The 16,994-nt window shown below is 36.9% G+C and overlaps 1 protein-coding gene across 2 annotated transcripts in view; it reads left to right on the top strand.

Annotated features, from left to right (window-relative positions):
* The window catches only part of LOC150083174 (E3 SUMO-protein ligase RanBP2-like), a 621,501-nt gene that overhangs the window by 180,916 nt on the left and 423,591 nt on the right, over nucleotides 1–16,994 (top strand). For both annotated transcript variants that reach the window (XM_090377889.1, XM_090377888.1), the window contains exon 13: nucleotides 7,786–7,930. In XM_090377889.1, coding sequence (XP_090234015.1) covers nucleotides 7,786–7,930 — 145 coding nt within the window. The remainder of the gene's footprint in view (nucleotides 1–7,785; nucleotides 7,931–16,994) is intronic.

The raw sequence follows: 16,994 nt of genomic DNA, 5'->3' as shown, positions 1-16,994 counted from the left end.
GCTTCTGTGAGGGATTTCTTATTCCTTCCTTACAGCCCAGACTTTGCTCACAGCAATTATTTTCTCTTCAGAAATCTAAAGAAAGGTGTGGGTGTTGATTTTCAAGTGATGATAACATCATGTAAGCTGTAAATGGCTGTTTTGGAGACCAAATAAACTTGTTTTCTCAAGTATATCCTTTCTGCCCTCACAATGAAATGAATGACATCTTTTAGATATCTTTTAGTTTTGATATTCCTTGGTGGCAGCAGGGCAAAAGATTGTAATTAATGAATAGTTTTCAGATTAATGTAATGTCAGTAGTGGAGGTCTCCCAGGAATGGGTTATTGAATCACTATTGTTTCTAATTTTCATAACATCAGCAAATGAATAAAGGGAGTGAGGAATTTGCAGACTACATAAAGGTTGGGAGAGTTGTTAATAATCAGTGCCAAGCAGCACTCCTTCAGGATGACTTTGAACAGGCTTAAAGAATGGCAAAAAAAAAAAAAAAAAGTGCCGCTTTGTTTTAATGCAGTGCAATTCTTACGTTTGGGAAATAACAGCTCCAAAATAACTTGTCACGGCACCTCCATAGCCAGGTGGGCAGGAGCAGCAGTGCATAGCACATGCTTCTTGATTAGACCGGGGTTAGAGCCCTTGACCACCGAATATGGAGGATGCGGAAAGGTCAGGGGATGACCACCGCATATCCCCAGAGCAATATGGCCTTAGTTGCTCCTAATGCCCCTTAAAACCAAATAACATAACGTCGCTTGGGTGGGGCTGAATTAAAAACAGTGAAAAAAGATAGGGACCTACAAGTTATGATATGAAGTTATCTGAGCAGTGTAAACGGGTGGCCAGGAATGCCCATGGTGTCCCATCAATGATTTATCGAACTGTATCTTGTACAGATAGGGAGGTCATAATCTCACTGTACAGGGCAAATGCTAGATCATATATGGAGTACTGTGTCTGCATGTATAGAGACCTCATCTGAAAAAAGACATTGAGCTTCTTGAAAGGGTCCAAGGAAGGGCAACTCACTGACGAGATTGGCAGTAAGGCAACTGTATGAGGAAAGACTTCGATTATGTGGACTACAGTTTGGCAATCAGACACTGTACAGGAAACCTGACCGAGGTTTATGAGTCTCTAAGAGGGATTAGTAAAACGATTGAATAAGAATTTTCAATGTTATAAAGAATTTCAAAACTAGAGGCCATAAATTTAAATTAAGGAAGCGGTTTCGACTAAATTGTAGGAAGTTTTCTTTTAGCCAGCGAGTTGTGCTTTACTGGAATAAGTTGCCTTTGCAGATAGTTAAGGCTGACAGTTTGAAGAAAGTTGAAGGTCAACTGGATAGTTAGCTATGAGGAGGGAAGTGCATAATTTGTAATTACTTATTTATTTATTTTTTTTTTTTGCAGTGCAATAAAAGTCTCTGGCTTCCTTGCACTGTAAGGGGAATACTAACTCAGGGGATGAAAAAAAAATAACTATGTTATTTCTTTATTACCAAGTCAGATAACTTTTTGATATCCCTTGTTACTCTGTAAGCATATTCTGTATATACTATATGCTCATATTTTGTATATATCTACACTCCATTGGCTTTTTTTCAGAGTTTATATCTGTCTGTTCGATTGGGAAGTATATGTATATATGTATATACATCATTAGCCTCTACATATGTCTTACAGTTAATGAGAATCTGTACCCATATTACTAATGGCATATCCCCCTTTTTAATAAACCCATACATTCTGTAGTGATGTTTTGATTGTAAGTGATGTTTTCTATGCTGTATACGTGGTTTCTTCTTCTTTTTATCTTATATTTTTTTATTTTTAATTAATGTACTACTAACTCCAGCGTGTACATGTTTTCACCTCAAGTGGAGTGCTTTAACATTGCTTAGCAGCAACTGTGAAAATTAAGTCTGGCTATTTTGTTCTCGCCATTGTGCAGTAAGGATGCATCACTTATGTTGTCTAATTATATTTTTTTACCTGTTAGCTTAACTTTTGTTCTAGGGAAAATAATGGATTCACTGGTTAAAGAAGTAATGCAGGACCATCTGGACAGGAATGCAATTATACTGCAGTCACAGCATGGATTTGTTAAGGGGTGGTCTTGTCTAACCAATCTGACATGCTACTATGGTGCAATGAACAAGGAACTGGATGCAACAAATACCTTGGACATCGTATACTTGGATTTCAGGATGGGTTTTGGTACTGTTGCATATAAAAGATCGCTATATAAGTGGGAGCAATGTCTCATTAAGGGCAAGTTACTGCTATGGATAAATGGTATGGTTAAATGGAAGAAGACAGAGTGTTTATCAATGGGCACTGCTCGTCATGGACAAATGTTATCAGTGGAGTCCTCTAGGATTCACTGCTGGGCCCATTATTGTTTTCAGTATTTATTAATGATATTGATGAAGGTATATCAGGCTTAATGTCAATGTTTGCAGACAATACAAAGGTTGGCAATGTTGTTAATGACAGTAATCAGGGTAATCAGCTGCAACAAGATGTAGGAAAATTAGGTTGATGGGCTGAGAAATGTCAATTGAAGTTTAACATTGCCAAATGTAAGGTACTGCATATGGGTAGCAATAATCCCAGAGTAACTTATCAACTGTGTGGTACTGTACTCAGTTGTAGTGGAGAACGAACAAGACCTGGGGGGAATTGTGCAGCCAGATATAAAATTCTCTGACCAGTGCGGATATGCTGCAGGGCAGCTCGTGGGGTTTTGTCAGTGATATACACAGGTGACCCCCGTTTAACACTCATAATTTGTTCCGGAAAAACAAAGCGCTAAGTGAATCCGTGCTAAGCGAGCGCCGCATTCCCATAAGGTTATATATGTATTTGTGAGTTGCGGTTGGTGCCATAGGATATTTCCTAATCAATAATAAACGGTAGTGAAAAGATGCACAAATGTCGGTCAAAATATTTAATATTCAAATATTTGTACATATAAAATATTCTGCATTACATACATTTATAATTATGTGGTAACTACTTACGTATCAAAATTAAACTTAATTCCAATTAAAATCATGAATTTAACTGATCTAAATTGATTTTAACTGATTTAATTTAATTGATGAATTTAATCATGAAAAATGTGTCGATTTTGGTTGTACTTTGGTCCTCTTCCTGGTAAACTAAAAGGTGTTTTAATTTTAAATCCCCCCCCCCCCGCAGAATTACCACCCAACAATAAAGTCAACCGATCCTTCGCCGCTTTGAAACCTGGCATGTTTTTTTCTTCTTTCAATATGAAACTTCTTTTAGGAATTCATTTCCAAAAAAGTCCTGCTTCATCTATGTTAAAAACTTGTTGGAAAGTATAACACATAATACCCCTCTTCAATAATTTTAACAAGTTCTTTTTTGAAAGCTTCGGCTTCTTGATCTGCACTTGTGGCTCTCCCTGGATTTTAAATCTATTCAACCAGCCCTTACTAGTTTTAAATGGTTCCACATTTTTTTTTTTTAGGTGAGTTTTCTTCAGGTCATCATATAGGCTAATCTCTCTCTCTCTCTCTCTTTTTTTTTTGCAATATTATATTATCTTCAATAAAATTAGTCTCTCCGTTTCAATCCTAATAGCCGGCCTAGTCCTAGTTCTTGCAGTGGAACAGCTGTCTTTCCCGCTGCTAAAATTAATTCTTTATTTTTTATAATTGTTCTTACAGTTAAACTTGCCAGTCCTAAATTATGGCACACATCTGCTTGTCTTTGACCAGAATCGATTTGCTTCAAAACGTCTAATTTGATTTTCAAATTCAGTCTTTTTCATACATTTATAGTCTTTGTACTGCGTCCAGATATTGTTGCTTTTTCATTTTTATCTGCCATTATAATTCTTTGAAAATATAACTGCGTTGGTTGAATTAATTATGATACAATGTTCAAGTAAACTGTCCGTTACACACAATGTGTAATACTGTACCGAGTGATGACTAGACTTCGGATAAATGCATATAACGCAAATATTGCAAGCAATATACTTGATCATTTTTTAAAATGTTGATCTCGGAACTACGTAACAAGTCACCGTACTGCAATTAAATTAGTGCGTGAGAAAATTTCACTGAGAGTGGGAAATGTTTTAATGCTGTTTTGCTATTTATTTTCAAACTATCGACTCCATCAAATGAAACAAATTCGTTAAATATGCCAAAAATGCATCTGTAAAAGAGCATTATAATGATTTGTGACAGCATTATAGTCAGATACAGGTTATAATATAAGAACAGCATTATAGCGAATCAGCGTAAAGCAAACCGGGTTAAAACGAGGGCCTGCTGTACAAACTTTGCTAGCAAGGATAAGGAGTGATTATCCCCTTTTACAAGGGCATGGTTAGGCTGCTTCTTGAGTATTGTACAGGTTTAGTGGCCTCACTTTATGATGGATGTAGATCTGCAAGAATGGGTGTAGGAGAAGGGCAACCAGATTGGTGAAGGGAAAAATAGGATGCTGTGAATTGGAGGTTAGGCACCTGCGGGGTGATCTGATTTGAGGTGTTTAAGGCTTTGAATGGATTGAGTAAGCTGAATGTAAATGGCATTCTTCCTCTTGCTGAGACTACACACACGAGGGGGCATGAATTTAGATGAGGAAGGACGGTTGCTAGATACATATGCAAAAGTTTTCCTTCAGCCAGTGGGTGGTTGATTTTTGGAACAGGCTTTCGTCTGTTGTTGGGGAAGTGGGTGGCTTGAATTAATTCTGTGTAGAACTAGACAAATTCTTGATGGGCATGGATGAGTGAAATGTATAGTGCTTTATTATTTATTTATTTTTTTTGCTAATGCTATATAAGCTTGATTTCTTGCATCATTTGCCACTACTACTAATTTGTGTTGTAACTTTGTCACTATCTCTTGGACCAATGGTCCCTTTATACCAGGTGAACAGCTAAATTTGCACCCAACTCTAGTTAAATTTTAATTAAATTAAGATATTATATATTTTTATATAAATATTATTAACTTATGTTTTATATAATATCCACTGTATTTTTATATATTGTTCTACTGGTATAGTCACAGAAATGGACAGTGCTAATTACTTTTACTGGTGCATCAATGGGTCCCAGTTGTTTTGTTTGTTATTTGGTTTTTAGGAGCATTAGCAACTAAGGCCATATTGCTCCTGGGATATGCGCTGGTCATTTCCTGACCTTTCCGCATCCTCCGTGTTTGGAGGTCACGGGCTCGAACCCTGGTCTAATCAAGAAGCGTGTGCTACGCACTGCCGCACCTGGCTACAGAGGTGCCATGGGTCCCAGGCAGTAATTGGTATTATTATTGCACCTGGTATACTTAATATTTTTAATTCTTCCATATTTCATAATTTTGCTTTTATTTTAGTATTTTTTCTGTTTGGATTTTATAAGTATAGTGGATTCTGGTTATTTGGGTCACCAGTTAATAGGGCCAGCCATTTATTTGGGGCAAATCTTAAAAAACAGAAACCAATCGAGAAAATAGCCAGGGTTTACTTCGCTTAATTGGGACAGCATGTTGTTTAATCGGGGCAGGAGACCACAGCACTGGAAATTACCCTATGATTGTTTCCGGCAGTACCAGGTGGTTCAGTTGAAATTCTGGAGGTCACAACCATAAAAAAATATAAACAATTAGCAGTCACCTGTTTATTGGGCTTTTCTGTTAGTGAAATCTATCATAAACGGACAGTAAACTCGATCTTACTGAATTTGCGATAATACTGACAGCTGGAATTCTGTGGGTTATTATGGTGAAATGTGTTTACACTTTACACTTCTATGGAATCTTCAATCATATAAAAAATTAATTTTCAGATCTTCTTTTCATTCCTATTTTCCTTGCGTGTATTGTGTTACTTGCAATTTGTGTGTGCCGTATTCTTTGTTATTGATTGCTTATCTTTTTACTGTTTTAAATTTTAATCCCCACCCACAAATGTCAGTGAACAGAAATGTCAGCTAGTTCGTATGTACATATTACAGTACGTATTAATTATTCCGATTTTCACGTATCATTTAATTTTTTAATTGGTAAGGTAATAAAGGATAAATTTGTGTTTAATATATCTTTTTTATAGCCTGTGGATAATATTCCTCCTATTTTCTCTAATTAGAATTGCTGTTTAATAGAATTAAAATTCAATTCACAAACGTGATCACAATGACCGGCGCTTACTACACATCGTATAGTGAACAGTACTTTACTATGGTGAGTTCGTCGTAACTTGATTTGATTGTACAGTGAACTAATTGTAAAGGGGGATTCATTGTATTTTTAACTATTTATGTGAAATTTCAGATAATTGGGGCAGCCGCTTAATCGAGCCAAAATGGACTAGTCCCGATGTTTCCCAAATAACTGGAATGGACTGTATATGCTATCAAATGTTATGATATTTGTCTCTGGTGGCTGATATATTGGTTCGTAATAATATATAATATTATGTATATATCCCTAGTGTGTGTGTGTACACATGCACACATCACTGAATTATGACCACCTACCTAATACTGTGTTGGGCCACCTTTTGCACAGATAACAGCTGATATTTGCCTAGGTATTGACTTCACTAGATGTCTGAGGATGTCCATAAGGATCTGTAACTATGCTGCCTGCAAGGCTTTCCACAGTGTCGGAATGGATGAAGGGTGAATGTCCATGTCTCACTTCCTATTCCAAAATATCCCACCGGTGTTCAGTTGGATTGAGGTCATGCGAATTTGGAGGCGAATCAAGATGGGTGATAACTTCATTGTGTTCCTTGAACCACCAGTGCACAGTGCAGGCCCACTGATATGGCATATTATCATCTTGGAAGATCCTGTTTCTGTCTGGAAAAAATGCAACATGGCAGGGTGCACATGGTTGCACCTAAGAGTTGCCAGTAGACCTCAGAAGTGAAACATTGGTCTGTATTCACTCGGGGTACTAGTTCTTTCCAGCAAGACATCCCCATATTAATCAACTGCCACCTACCTGGATAGTGAGTACCCATGCACGATGGGTCTGGACTCCTTTTGCTTGTGCCATACACGAAGGCATCTGTAGGCATGTTGCAACAGGTGTTCAGCACTTGTTTCCAGTCCTCCAGTGGTCAATCAGTGTGTTGTTGATGATGATCAGTGGTGAGGAATGGGTGTCCCTTGAGTCGTCTGCTGTGAAGCTCTATGTCTGATTGTGTGGTACATCATCATTTAGGATATTGTTCTTGCTTTCCCCATATTGTATTGCAGTGTCAACTGTTGCACAGTGACCTGTAATTGAGCCCATACAACACATTGCACCCTTTACTCACCATGAGCATGTACCTTGTGTAATTGTTTACAGTTCTGTTGGTGGGAGGTGGTACACCTTAACCTCATTGGGCTGGGTCTAATGGATAAGACATGCTGTTTCTGTTATGGAAACATCTGAAACACAAGCTCCTAGAATCATGCCCTTTTGAAATTCCATTGCATCTTTTCTACATCCCATTACCACTTAGAATTGCGTGAATAGAAGCAAATTACCACTTCTAGGCATATGAAGCTGTTTCAGCTTTTTATACTGAGCTGTGGCATAGTCCATTACCAATGGGATGGTCATAATTCAGTGATCACTGGTTGCATATGGGCTATATGTACAACACACACACACACACACACACACACACACACACACACACACACACACACACACACACACACACACACACACAAAACTAAGGTAATATTTCTTTCTCTCATTATGATGTCTATAAAAGCAGTTTTTGAATTTAAAACAGGTGCAGGAAAGAACATATCAGAGGATCTTCAGTAGCATTAATGAAAAGCACTCAAAGGGTACTTCTCATTTCCTTCAAGATCCAGCCTATTTAGAAAGTAGTTTGGAATTTCCAACTTTGGGTGCCCTAAGAGAATACGATGAAGGTAGTTCATTTGTTATCTGTTAATTAAAACAGATTAATTCAAAAATGTTACTTGCTGTTTACAAACTAATCTCTCTTGTTTAATAAGATTTACTTGGTTGTTTTTCAGTGCCAGTGACAAAGCAGGAGTATTTATATCATAAAACGAAAACTGAAGAACATACTTTTTAGTAGTATATTAAATTAAAAAAAATTAATAATTAAGTACATAGTTGTTTCATATGTAAGTGAATACAGGGATTTCACTTTAACTATTTATAGCAGTGTAGTGTGACACGCGTACACACGCACACGCACACAACGAGAGAGAGAGAGAGAGAGAGAGAGAGAGAGAGAGAGAGAGAGAGTCTTCAGTGTTAACCTCCAACATAAATGTATCTGTATGTATTCATATACAGATTGCTGATCTCCTTTCATTACATTAATGCAAATTTTTTGAGATAGTAAATCCTCTGCTTACCATAGTATAAAGAGCAGTATGAAAATAATGCCTCCTAAATTTTTTGCTTCTAAATGGAGCACTGTAGATCATTTCTCATGTCACTGAGTAGTCATTAGAGGGCTCTAGTTCCACCATACTGAGTGCTGTGATCAGTCTCGTGAGTGCAGCAGTTTAAAATGGTGGTTGTTACAGATATATGTATTGAGCAGAGTGGTGGTTAAATTTCTTACCAAGGAAGAAGTGATGCCTATCAAAATCCATACACACCTCAAAAATGTTTATGGTGACAATACTATAGATGTGAGTACAGTTAGATGTTGGGTAAGATACTTGAGCTGGAAAAATGACATTGTTGACAAGCCCTGAAGTGGCCTGCCAGTGAAAACAGACAAGAGCTGGATCGATGCGCTGATCAAAGAGGACCACCACATCGCAACATGTGAATTGTGAGATGCAGTAGGTATATGGAAACCTGTTGTGATAACCATCATAAAGGAACTAGGCTACAATAAGGTTTGCACTGGTGGGTCCTGAAAATGATGACTGATGATACATGAGCACAAAGAAGCCTGGAAAGTCATCTGTATGGAACTTCTCCAGCATTACGAGAGTGAAGGAGAAGTTTTTCTTTCCTATATAGTCACAGGTGATGGTACATGGGTCCACCATCATGATCCTGAAACAAAGAGAAAGTCGATGGAGTGGCACCATCAAAATTCACTGCTCAAGAAGAAGTTCAAAAAACAGTCTTCTGTCGGTAAAGTCATGGCCACAGTGTTTTGAGACAAAGTGGGGTCGTCTTGGTTGTGGACTTCTTGAAGTGTGGCACCACAATCAACTCAGATTGATATGTGGAAACATTGAAAAAGTTGAAGGCCCACATCTGTAGAGTTCAACTGGACAAAAACCTTAATGAGGTTCTTCCTCACCTCTCTCATAGCCCATATCTTGCACCTTCCGACTATCAGCTCTTCGGCCTGCTGGAGGATGCACCCTTTGAAACCCATTTTGTGAATCACAACCAGCTCAAACACAGTGTTTGTGAAGTCCTCTGGAGAAAGTGTAAGGACTTTTACAGGATTGGGATACAGCATCTGACTCAGAGATGGCGGAAGTGCATAGTAAATGTGGTGACTTTGTGGAAAAATAACTGTGTGTTTATTAATGATTGATTATTAATTGATGTAAAAGACACAGTTGTAGGAATTAAATTTTCTGAGGAAAAAAATAGGGGGCATTACTTTTGCACAGCTCCTCATATATTATTTTATATTACAGGTAAACCTCAATATGCATTTTAGATCAATGTGACTTTTGGTTAATACAGTCACAAACATATATACCATTCCTTTATATATGTCCACTAAAATTTCGAATAGTGCAGCCAAATTTGGTGGGCAAATAAAAAAAGTCATGGGTCATTCAAGCTTTGTTTGAGGACTGGTTTAAGAGTTGTTTTTGTTCAGCAGTCAAACACTATTGCAAGCAAAATAATCTTACATTTAAAGCCCTCTTAGTTCTTGACAATGCCCCTGGCCACCCTACGTCGCTCAATGACCAGTGTGAAAATGTAAAGGTAGTATTTTTACCTCTGAATGTTACTTCTTTGTTACAGCCAATGGATCAGGGCTTAATTTCAACTTTCAAGGCCTATTATCTAAGAAGAACTTTTGTGCAAGCAGTGCAAGCTACAATGGGGAAAGGTGCAATTTCATTGACTGAATTTTGGAAGAATTTTAACATTTGGCAAGCTATTGAAAATATTTGAGTCATTGCAAATATTTTCAATAGAAATATCTTCTGCCTTACTGCACAAATGACTTTTGTGGCTTCAAAAATTGAGTTGACATTGTTATTGAAGAAATTAGCATCATTGGGTGGGATCTCTTAGCTTTGAAGATGTTGATTCCTCTAATGTCAGAGAAGGCTTGGATTCACATTCACAGCCACTCACTAACATGGATCATATAGAATTGGAACAACAGCATGCCTACAGTGAGAAAGAAGAAATTACAACTGAAGGAGGAGAGTGTGTCTTTAAAGAAATTTAGTTAAAGGAACTCGAGCAGATGTTTTGAAATTTAGAAACTGTTAAACAACAAATTATGGATTTAGATCCAAATGTGGAAAGAAGCATGCAAGTTCGCCGAACCCTAGAAAACTGAATTAGCTGCTATCGTAAGCTTTATAAAGAAAAAAAAGAAGGCAACAACTATTCAAACAACGCTTGAAAAATATTTTTATAGAAAGTAGTATATTTTGTAGCTCATTTCTTTAATAAACGATTTTTAGCCTACTTGCTTTTCATTATTCTTTATATCTCTATCTATGTACACAGTTAAAACCTATTTTAAAGGCCCAAATTAAGTCTTCTGATGAATGTTCCAAAACATCATGGATGAATTAGAATTTTTTCCATTGATTTTTAACTTCAATATATGCGGTTTCAAGATAAACGGTACACTCGTTGCACAAATTAACTACATATTTAGAGGTTTGCATGTATATATTTTATTTTATATTATTTTATTTTTAAAATAAAAAATATTATATTTTATATTATCATATAAAATAAAATATATACACGATTAATATAAAATAAATTATAATACAATTTATTTTATATTATCATATAAAATATATATTTATTTTTTCCATTCTTATTTACATCATTGCAGCAGTGGATTGTCACATCCAAGATTTGGTTGCATTTACTACAGATTCCAATAGAGATTTCTGATTATAATTAGAGGAAAATCTTAATTTTCCTTTAATTATAATCAGAATTAGAAGAAAATCCCAAAAAAATTAGAGGAAAATCTTAATCAGTTATGCAGAGTTAGTAAGGATTTTGGACTAAAGATGAATATAGCTAAAATAACCATTTTTTTTTATACAGCATATGCTGCTTATTGTGATCTTGGATAATATGCATAAAGCATATTAACCATGTAATGCTAGCATTTTTACAAAGTTCTGATCAGATGTATACTAATGCATAGAAAAAAAAAGCAAACAAAACAGTGGTTATTGTACTCGTTGCTTTGTTTTTTGTTATTGATTTTTTGCATTATAGCTGTTTAAGTGTTTGCGGTGTTATGCACTCACCTCTCAATTTGTCCTTGAAATTGACGTTATGTTTCTACTTACTGCTGTTGGCTTCCTATGGTTTTCAGTGTTATTACTCCCTGATAGAAAGTGCATAATTTTGAAGTATTAGTCTAGACAAATACAGTAGCAATTTTAAAATTGAGAAAGCAGTTCGACAAGGAGACACAATATCTCCGAAGTTGTTTACTTTTGGCGCCCCCCTTGAGGAAGCTTTTAGAAGATTAGACTGGTCGCAGAAAAGAGTCAATGTGAATGGAGAGTACCTAAACCATTTATGATTTGCTGATGACATTGTGGTCATAAGCCACGATCCCAAAGAATTAGAGGAATATCTTAATCAGTTATGCAGAGTTAGTAAGGATTTTGGACTAAAGATGAATATGGCTAAAACAAAAGTAATGATGAATAAGTATGCCACAGAATGGTATATTTATTATTATTATTATTATTATTATTAATATCCATATGATGCAAGGAAGCCTGAGGCTTATGCTGCACCAGGAAAAAAAAAAAAAAAAAGTTCCCGAGAGAGAGAGAGAGAGAGAGAGAGAGAGAGAGAGAGAGAGAGAGAGAGAAAAGTAGAAGGGAATCACCAAGAAAGAGAAGAATGATGATATCCAGCTCAGGACCCTGGGTGTGCCAAGCCCATACTCACCAGATGTGAGCCCCCGGGGTTAATATATATATAATGATTGAAGGAGCAGTAATTGAAAAGGTGGAGTCATATACTTATTTGGGACAAGTCATTAGCTGTAATAATGATAAATGGCTGGAAGTCAAGAGAAGAATAAATTTTGGATGGATAGCATTCAGGAAATATAGTCACATACTGAGGAGCAATATCCCAATTTGTCTGAAACAAAATAGTGAACCAATGTATACTCCCCATCATGACTGATGAAAGTGAAACTTGGGCACTTACCAAAAGAATGGAAGAGAAGCTGAGAACTACACAGCAAAGAATGGAACAAATTATATTGGGAATCAGACTGTTAGATAAGAATAGAAACACGTGGATTAGGCAGCAAACTCAAGTAAAGGACATTCTTATCAAAACTAAAGAATTAAATTGGTCTTGGGCAGGACACAAAGCTCGAAGACATGATGACAGATGGACTAAGAAAATAACAGAGTGGTACCCAAGAGGAGCTAGAAGAAAACCTGGAAGACAATGACAGAGATGGACAGATGAAATTCATGAGTTTGTGGGCAGTAAATGCATGGCCATTGCACAAAACAGAAGGAACTGGAAAGTTGCTGGAGATGCCTTTATCCTGCAGTGGATTGAAAATGGCTGATGGTGATAGAAAGTGCTGTGTATGTACTTTTAGTAGTGTGACTGTTTTACAGTAGAACCTTAATTTTGTTGTAATTCTTGATTTTAATATTTTTTATTTGTTTTTATTGGTCATGTTGATTTCCAGAAACATTGACAGTTTCATTTTTATTGATGACTTTCTCGAAGAAATAGTGGACAGTCAAAGTATCGTATATTGCTTGATTTTAAAGTTTATTTTTTCTATTCTGCATCAATAGACAATGCTGAAGAGCTGCATTCTTGTTTCATTGGCTGTTGTTAATCAATTGGTTAATGTTATCAGTTGAGATGTATCCTAAACTGATCACAATAAGTGACATGCACTGTATGTGGATGGTAAGAGTTGTACAGATTCTAAAATATATTCTGGAAGTATTTAAAAACAAACAAACAAACAATTACTATCTAAACAGCTAACATCAGACAATATATGAAAACTGAAATATTAAACCAATCTAAATTTCAAGACATTTTTAAAACGAAGCAGCACACTGAGCAGACCAAATATACATCACCTGAAAAACAAATTCAAAGTACTGATTAAAGACTACAGTATATAACAGTCCAATGGGAGAACCTCTGGCTGGAGGTTCTCCACTGAGATCAGTTGAAAATCAGTTGAAATTCACGTTCCTCTAATATAACATGATTTGGAATTATTCTTGTTCTACTTTCTATTTCACATGTTCCTTCACATATTGGTATGCCCACGGCCTTTTGTCTGGCGTTTCATGTTTTTAGGCCATCTTTCCCACTTTTTTTTCTCAACAATAGAGGTCATCACCATCTGTTTCTCTATAACTCGGTGACTTGTCATTGTTTCCCCCTTTTGTATATGGCTGTGTACGTCTCTCTTCCGCTCAACTTAATGACTCCAGTAACTCCCACTTTTAGTTTTGGTTTTGATTTCCCTTCTTCTCTACAAGCCTGTGGTATTAACACCCATTTTTACTAATGGTTGCTTATACCAGAACCCTTTCTTTAAGGTTGGGCCTTACATACCCAGTAAGTTCAGTATTTTTAATGATTTTTTCTATACTTTTTATCTTTATACTGACTTTTTCTATTTTTTTTTCCGTTCGTAAAACTATTAGTGTAATATGAACACTTCATCTATCCTCAATCCTATTGCTATTTTCGCCTTCTTTCGACCATATTTTTTCTCCCCTTCCACTCCCCAAGAATTTTACCATTCCCTATACCATTTGCTTGTCCACACTTTTTTGATCAAATTTCTCTGCTTTATATTTGAATTTTAATTTTCAACCACATTAATTTAATTACCTTTCCGTACTTCATATACATTTGTATTATTTTTGACACTACACTTTTGTAAATTTCTATTTATTTTGAAGTACATTATTAACTTAATTTTTACACTGTGTAGGGACTACCTTGTCTATTAGTATTACGATAAAGGCCAGCATATTTGCTTCCCCCTTTTTCTAATACTACAGACAAGTTTGGAAATGCACTGCCTGATGCATGGTCAGGAGTAGTCCCCTGATGAATTTCCTGGCTATGTGCACCTCCGTAGCCAGGTGGGATGGAGCAGCAGTGCGTAGCACACACTTCTTGATTAGACCGGGGTTCGAGCCCGTCACCACCGAATGCGGAAAGGTCAGGCAATGACCACCGCATATCCTGGAGCAATATGGCCTTAGTTGCTAATGCTCCTAAAAACCAAATAACAAACAAACAAACAAACCTGGCTATGTATCATATGTTCATTCACTATATTCAGATTTTACAGATTTGCCATTCCTTGATCTCTTGCTAAAATTGCCTTCCCATATATAAATACAGTGTTATTTACTTATTTATTTCTTTGTTATTTATTATTTTTTATTTTTATTTTTTGTACATGAATTCTTTTGTATATTGCTTGCTTCTTCAGTCCCAGTTCATTTTTGTACTAGGTTTTTCAAATTCTTTCACCTGTTTATTCACTACTTCACTTCCACTTTTGGCTATCCCCTAAACTTCTTTTAGTTAAAGGAGGTTAGGCAGGCGAAGGCACATTATGAGAAATCTTTGGCAAAGAATGCAAAGAAAAACAGCAAGGATTGCTTTACTTATGTAAACTCTAGAAGGAAAGGGATGAATCAGATTGGGCCACTTAATATAGATGGGTTGACTATTGATGATCATGCTCAGGTAGCTCTGGGCGCCTCCGTAGCCAGGTGGGAAGGAGCAGTGCGTAGCACATGCTTCTTGATTAGACCGGGGTTCGAGCCCGTCACCACCAAATACGGAGGATGCGGAAAGGTCATTCAGGGAATGACCACCGCATATCCCGGAGCAATATGGCCTTAGTTGCTAATGCTCCTAAAAACCAAATAACAATAACAGCTCAGGTAGCTGATAAACTGAATGAGTATTTTGCATCTACATTCACACATGAGAAGTTTTTCAATGAGGGGAGTGCCAGACATTTATCAAATCCTAACAGGAAGCTAAGTGATTTTGTAATAACTGAGAGCAAACTGGAGGAGAAATGGTTGAAGTTAAACATAAGGAAGACACCTGAGGTGGACAGGATCTATCCAGTTATATTAAAGAAGGCAGCAGAGGAAGTAAGCAAACCCTTAGCCATAATTATGAGAGCTTCCTTGGACTCAGGGGAGGTCCCCATGGATTGGAGGTGTGCAAATGTATCACCAATTCACAAAGGAGGTACAAAAGGTGACACAAGTAACTACAGACCTGTTAGTTTAACTATGTCTGGCATTGACATTGGACTTGAACTTCTGTAGACTGGAATTTTCAGGAAATACGTATGAAGGAAGGTTGTTCCAGAAAACGGCAGTTGAATGAATAAACGAGGAAGATGAAAAGTTGGTTCTGTGAGTTTGAAGTTGGACAGTAAATTGATGTTTGCTGGTGGCGGCACGTGTTCAGACTGATTTGAAAGAGAGAGCAGGAATTAGGGAAGCCAATTCAGAAGAACAGTCCCCATGGAAGTATCTGTAGAAGAGGCATGCAGCAGAAACAGTACGTCTATGAGACATCAAATGGAGAGACTCTATTAGAGATGAATCATTAATCTCTAATAGAGTTCAGAACAGGGCAATCCCTAATTGCCCTGTTCTGAATGGAATCAAGTAGCCTGAGGGAGGTTTTGGGGGCACCACACCAGATGTGATAACAATATTCTATGGCAGGGCGGGTTTGCGATTTATACAGAGTGAGCAGCTGTTTGGAAGAAAAGTAATGCTGAGAGCAAAAGAGAAAACCAAGTTTTTTAGATGCAGTAGAAGCAATATTTGTAATGTGCTTGTGCCAAGAGAGATTAGAAGTCAGGGTAATCAAAAAAAAGATATATCATTTTGCCCAGAAATCGGAATGTCGCTAAAGATAAGCATAGGAGCAGAAGAATCCTTTTTGAGATATAAGACAAGACTGAGTTTTAGAAGGGTTGAAATCAACTAAGTTGTCTCTTTGCCCCACTGGAGAATTACCTGAAGATCGGTATTTAAGGAATTGGTAGCAGATTTTCGAGAAGCTGAAGCTGATGGAGCAGGATAAGGTTTCTCAAAATGGAAAGTGGAATGCAATGTGCTATCATCGGCAAAATTATGGATAGGATTTCCAGTCAATGGAAGAAAGTCATTAATATACCAGAGGAAAAGAGTGGGGGAAAGAACTGAACCTTGGGGGACACTGGCATTAGTGGAGAAGTTAGAAAACAGAGAGCCGTCTACCATCACGCTCAGTGAGCGATCAGAGAGAAAAACTGAATAACTAATTACTAAAAATAGTTGGCAAACCATAAGATGGAAGCTTGTTAAGAAGCACCTTTATACCAAACACGATCGGAAGCCTTTGAGATGTCAAGAGCAACTACTTGTGTTTCACCGAACCTTTCCATTGAATTAGTCCATAAATGGGTAATATAAGCCAGAATATCATTAGTGGATTAACACTGACGATCGTTGATCAGATGGAAAGTTTCTAGGTAGTTTAAGAGTTGACAGTTAATTGATTTCTCCAATACTTTAGAAAGAGTAGAAGTAATTGGATGGGAGGGATTTGTCACCCTTTTTTGGAACTGGTTGGATATGAGCAAATTTCCAAGCAGAAGGAAAAACACCTTTGGAATAAGAAAGTGAAAAAAGGCGGCAAAGAATAGGAGTAATTTCGGGAACACAGGTTTAGGGAACAAGTGGAGAAATACCTTTGGGACCTGGAACT

This window comes from Mastigoproctus giganteus, chromosome 7 (genome assembly GCF_048544385.1).
Source record: "Mastigoproctus giganteus isolate SK-2022 chromosome 7, ASM4854438v1, whole genome shotgun sequence".
In the NCBI taxonomy this organism is placed as follows: Eukaryota; Metazoa; Arthropoda; class Arachnida; order Uropygi; family Thelyphonidae; genus Mastigoproctus; species Mastigoproctus giganteus.
Note: the sequence above shows the minus strand (reverse complement) of the source record. Positions and strands in the feature narration are given on the sequence as shown.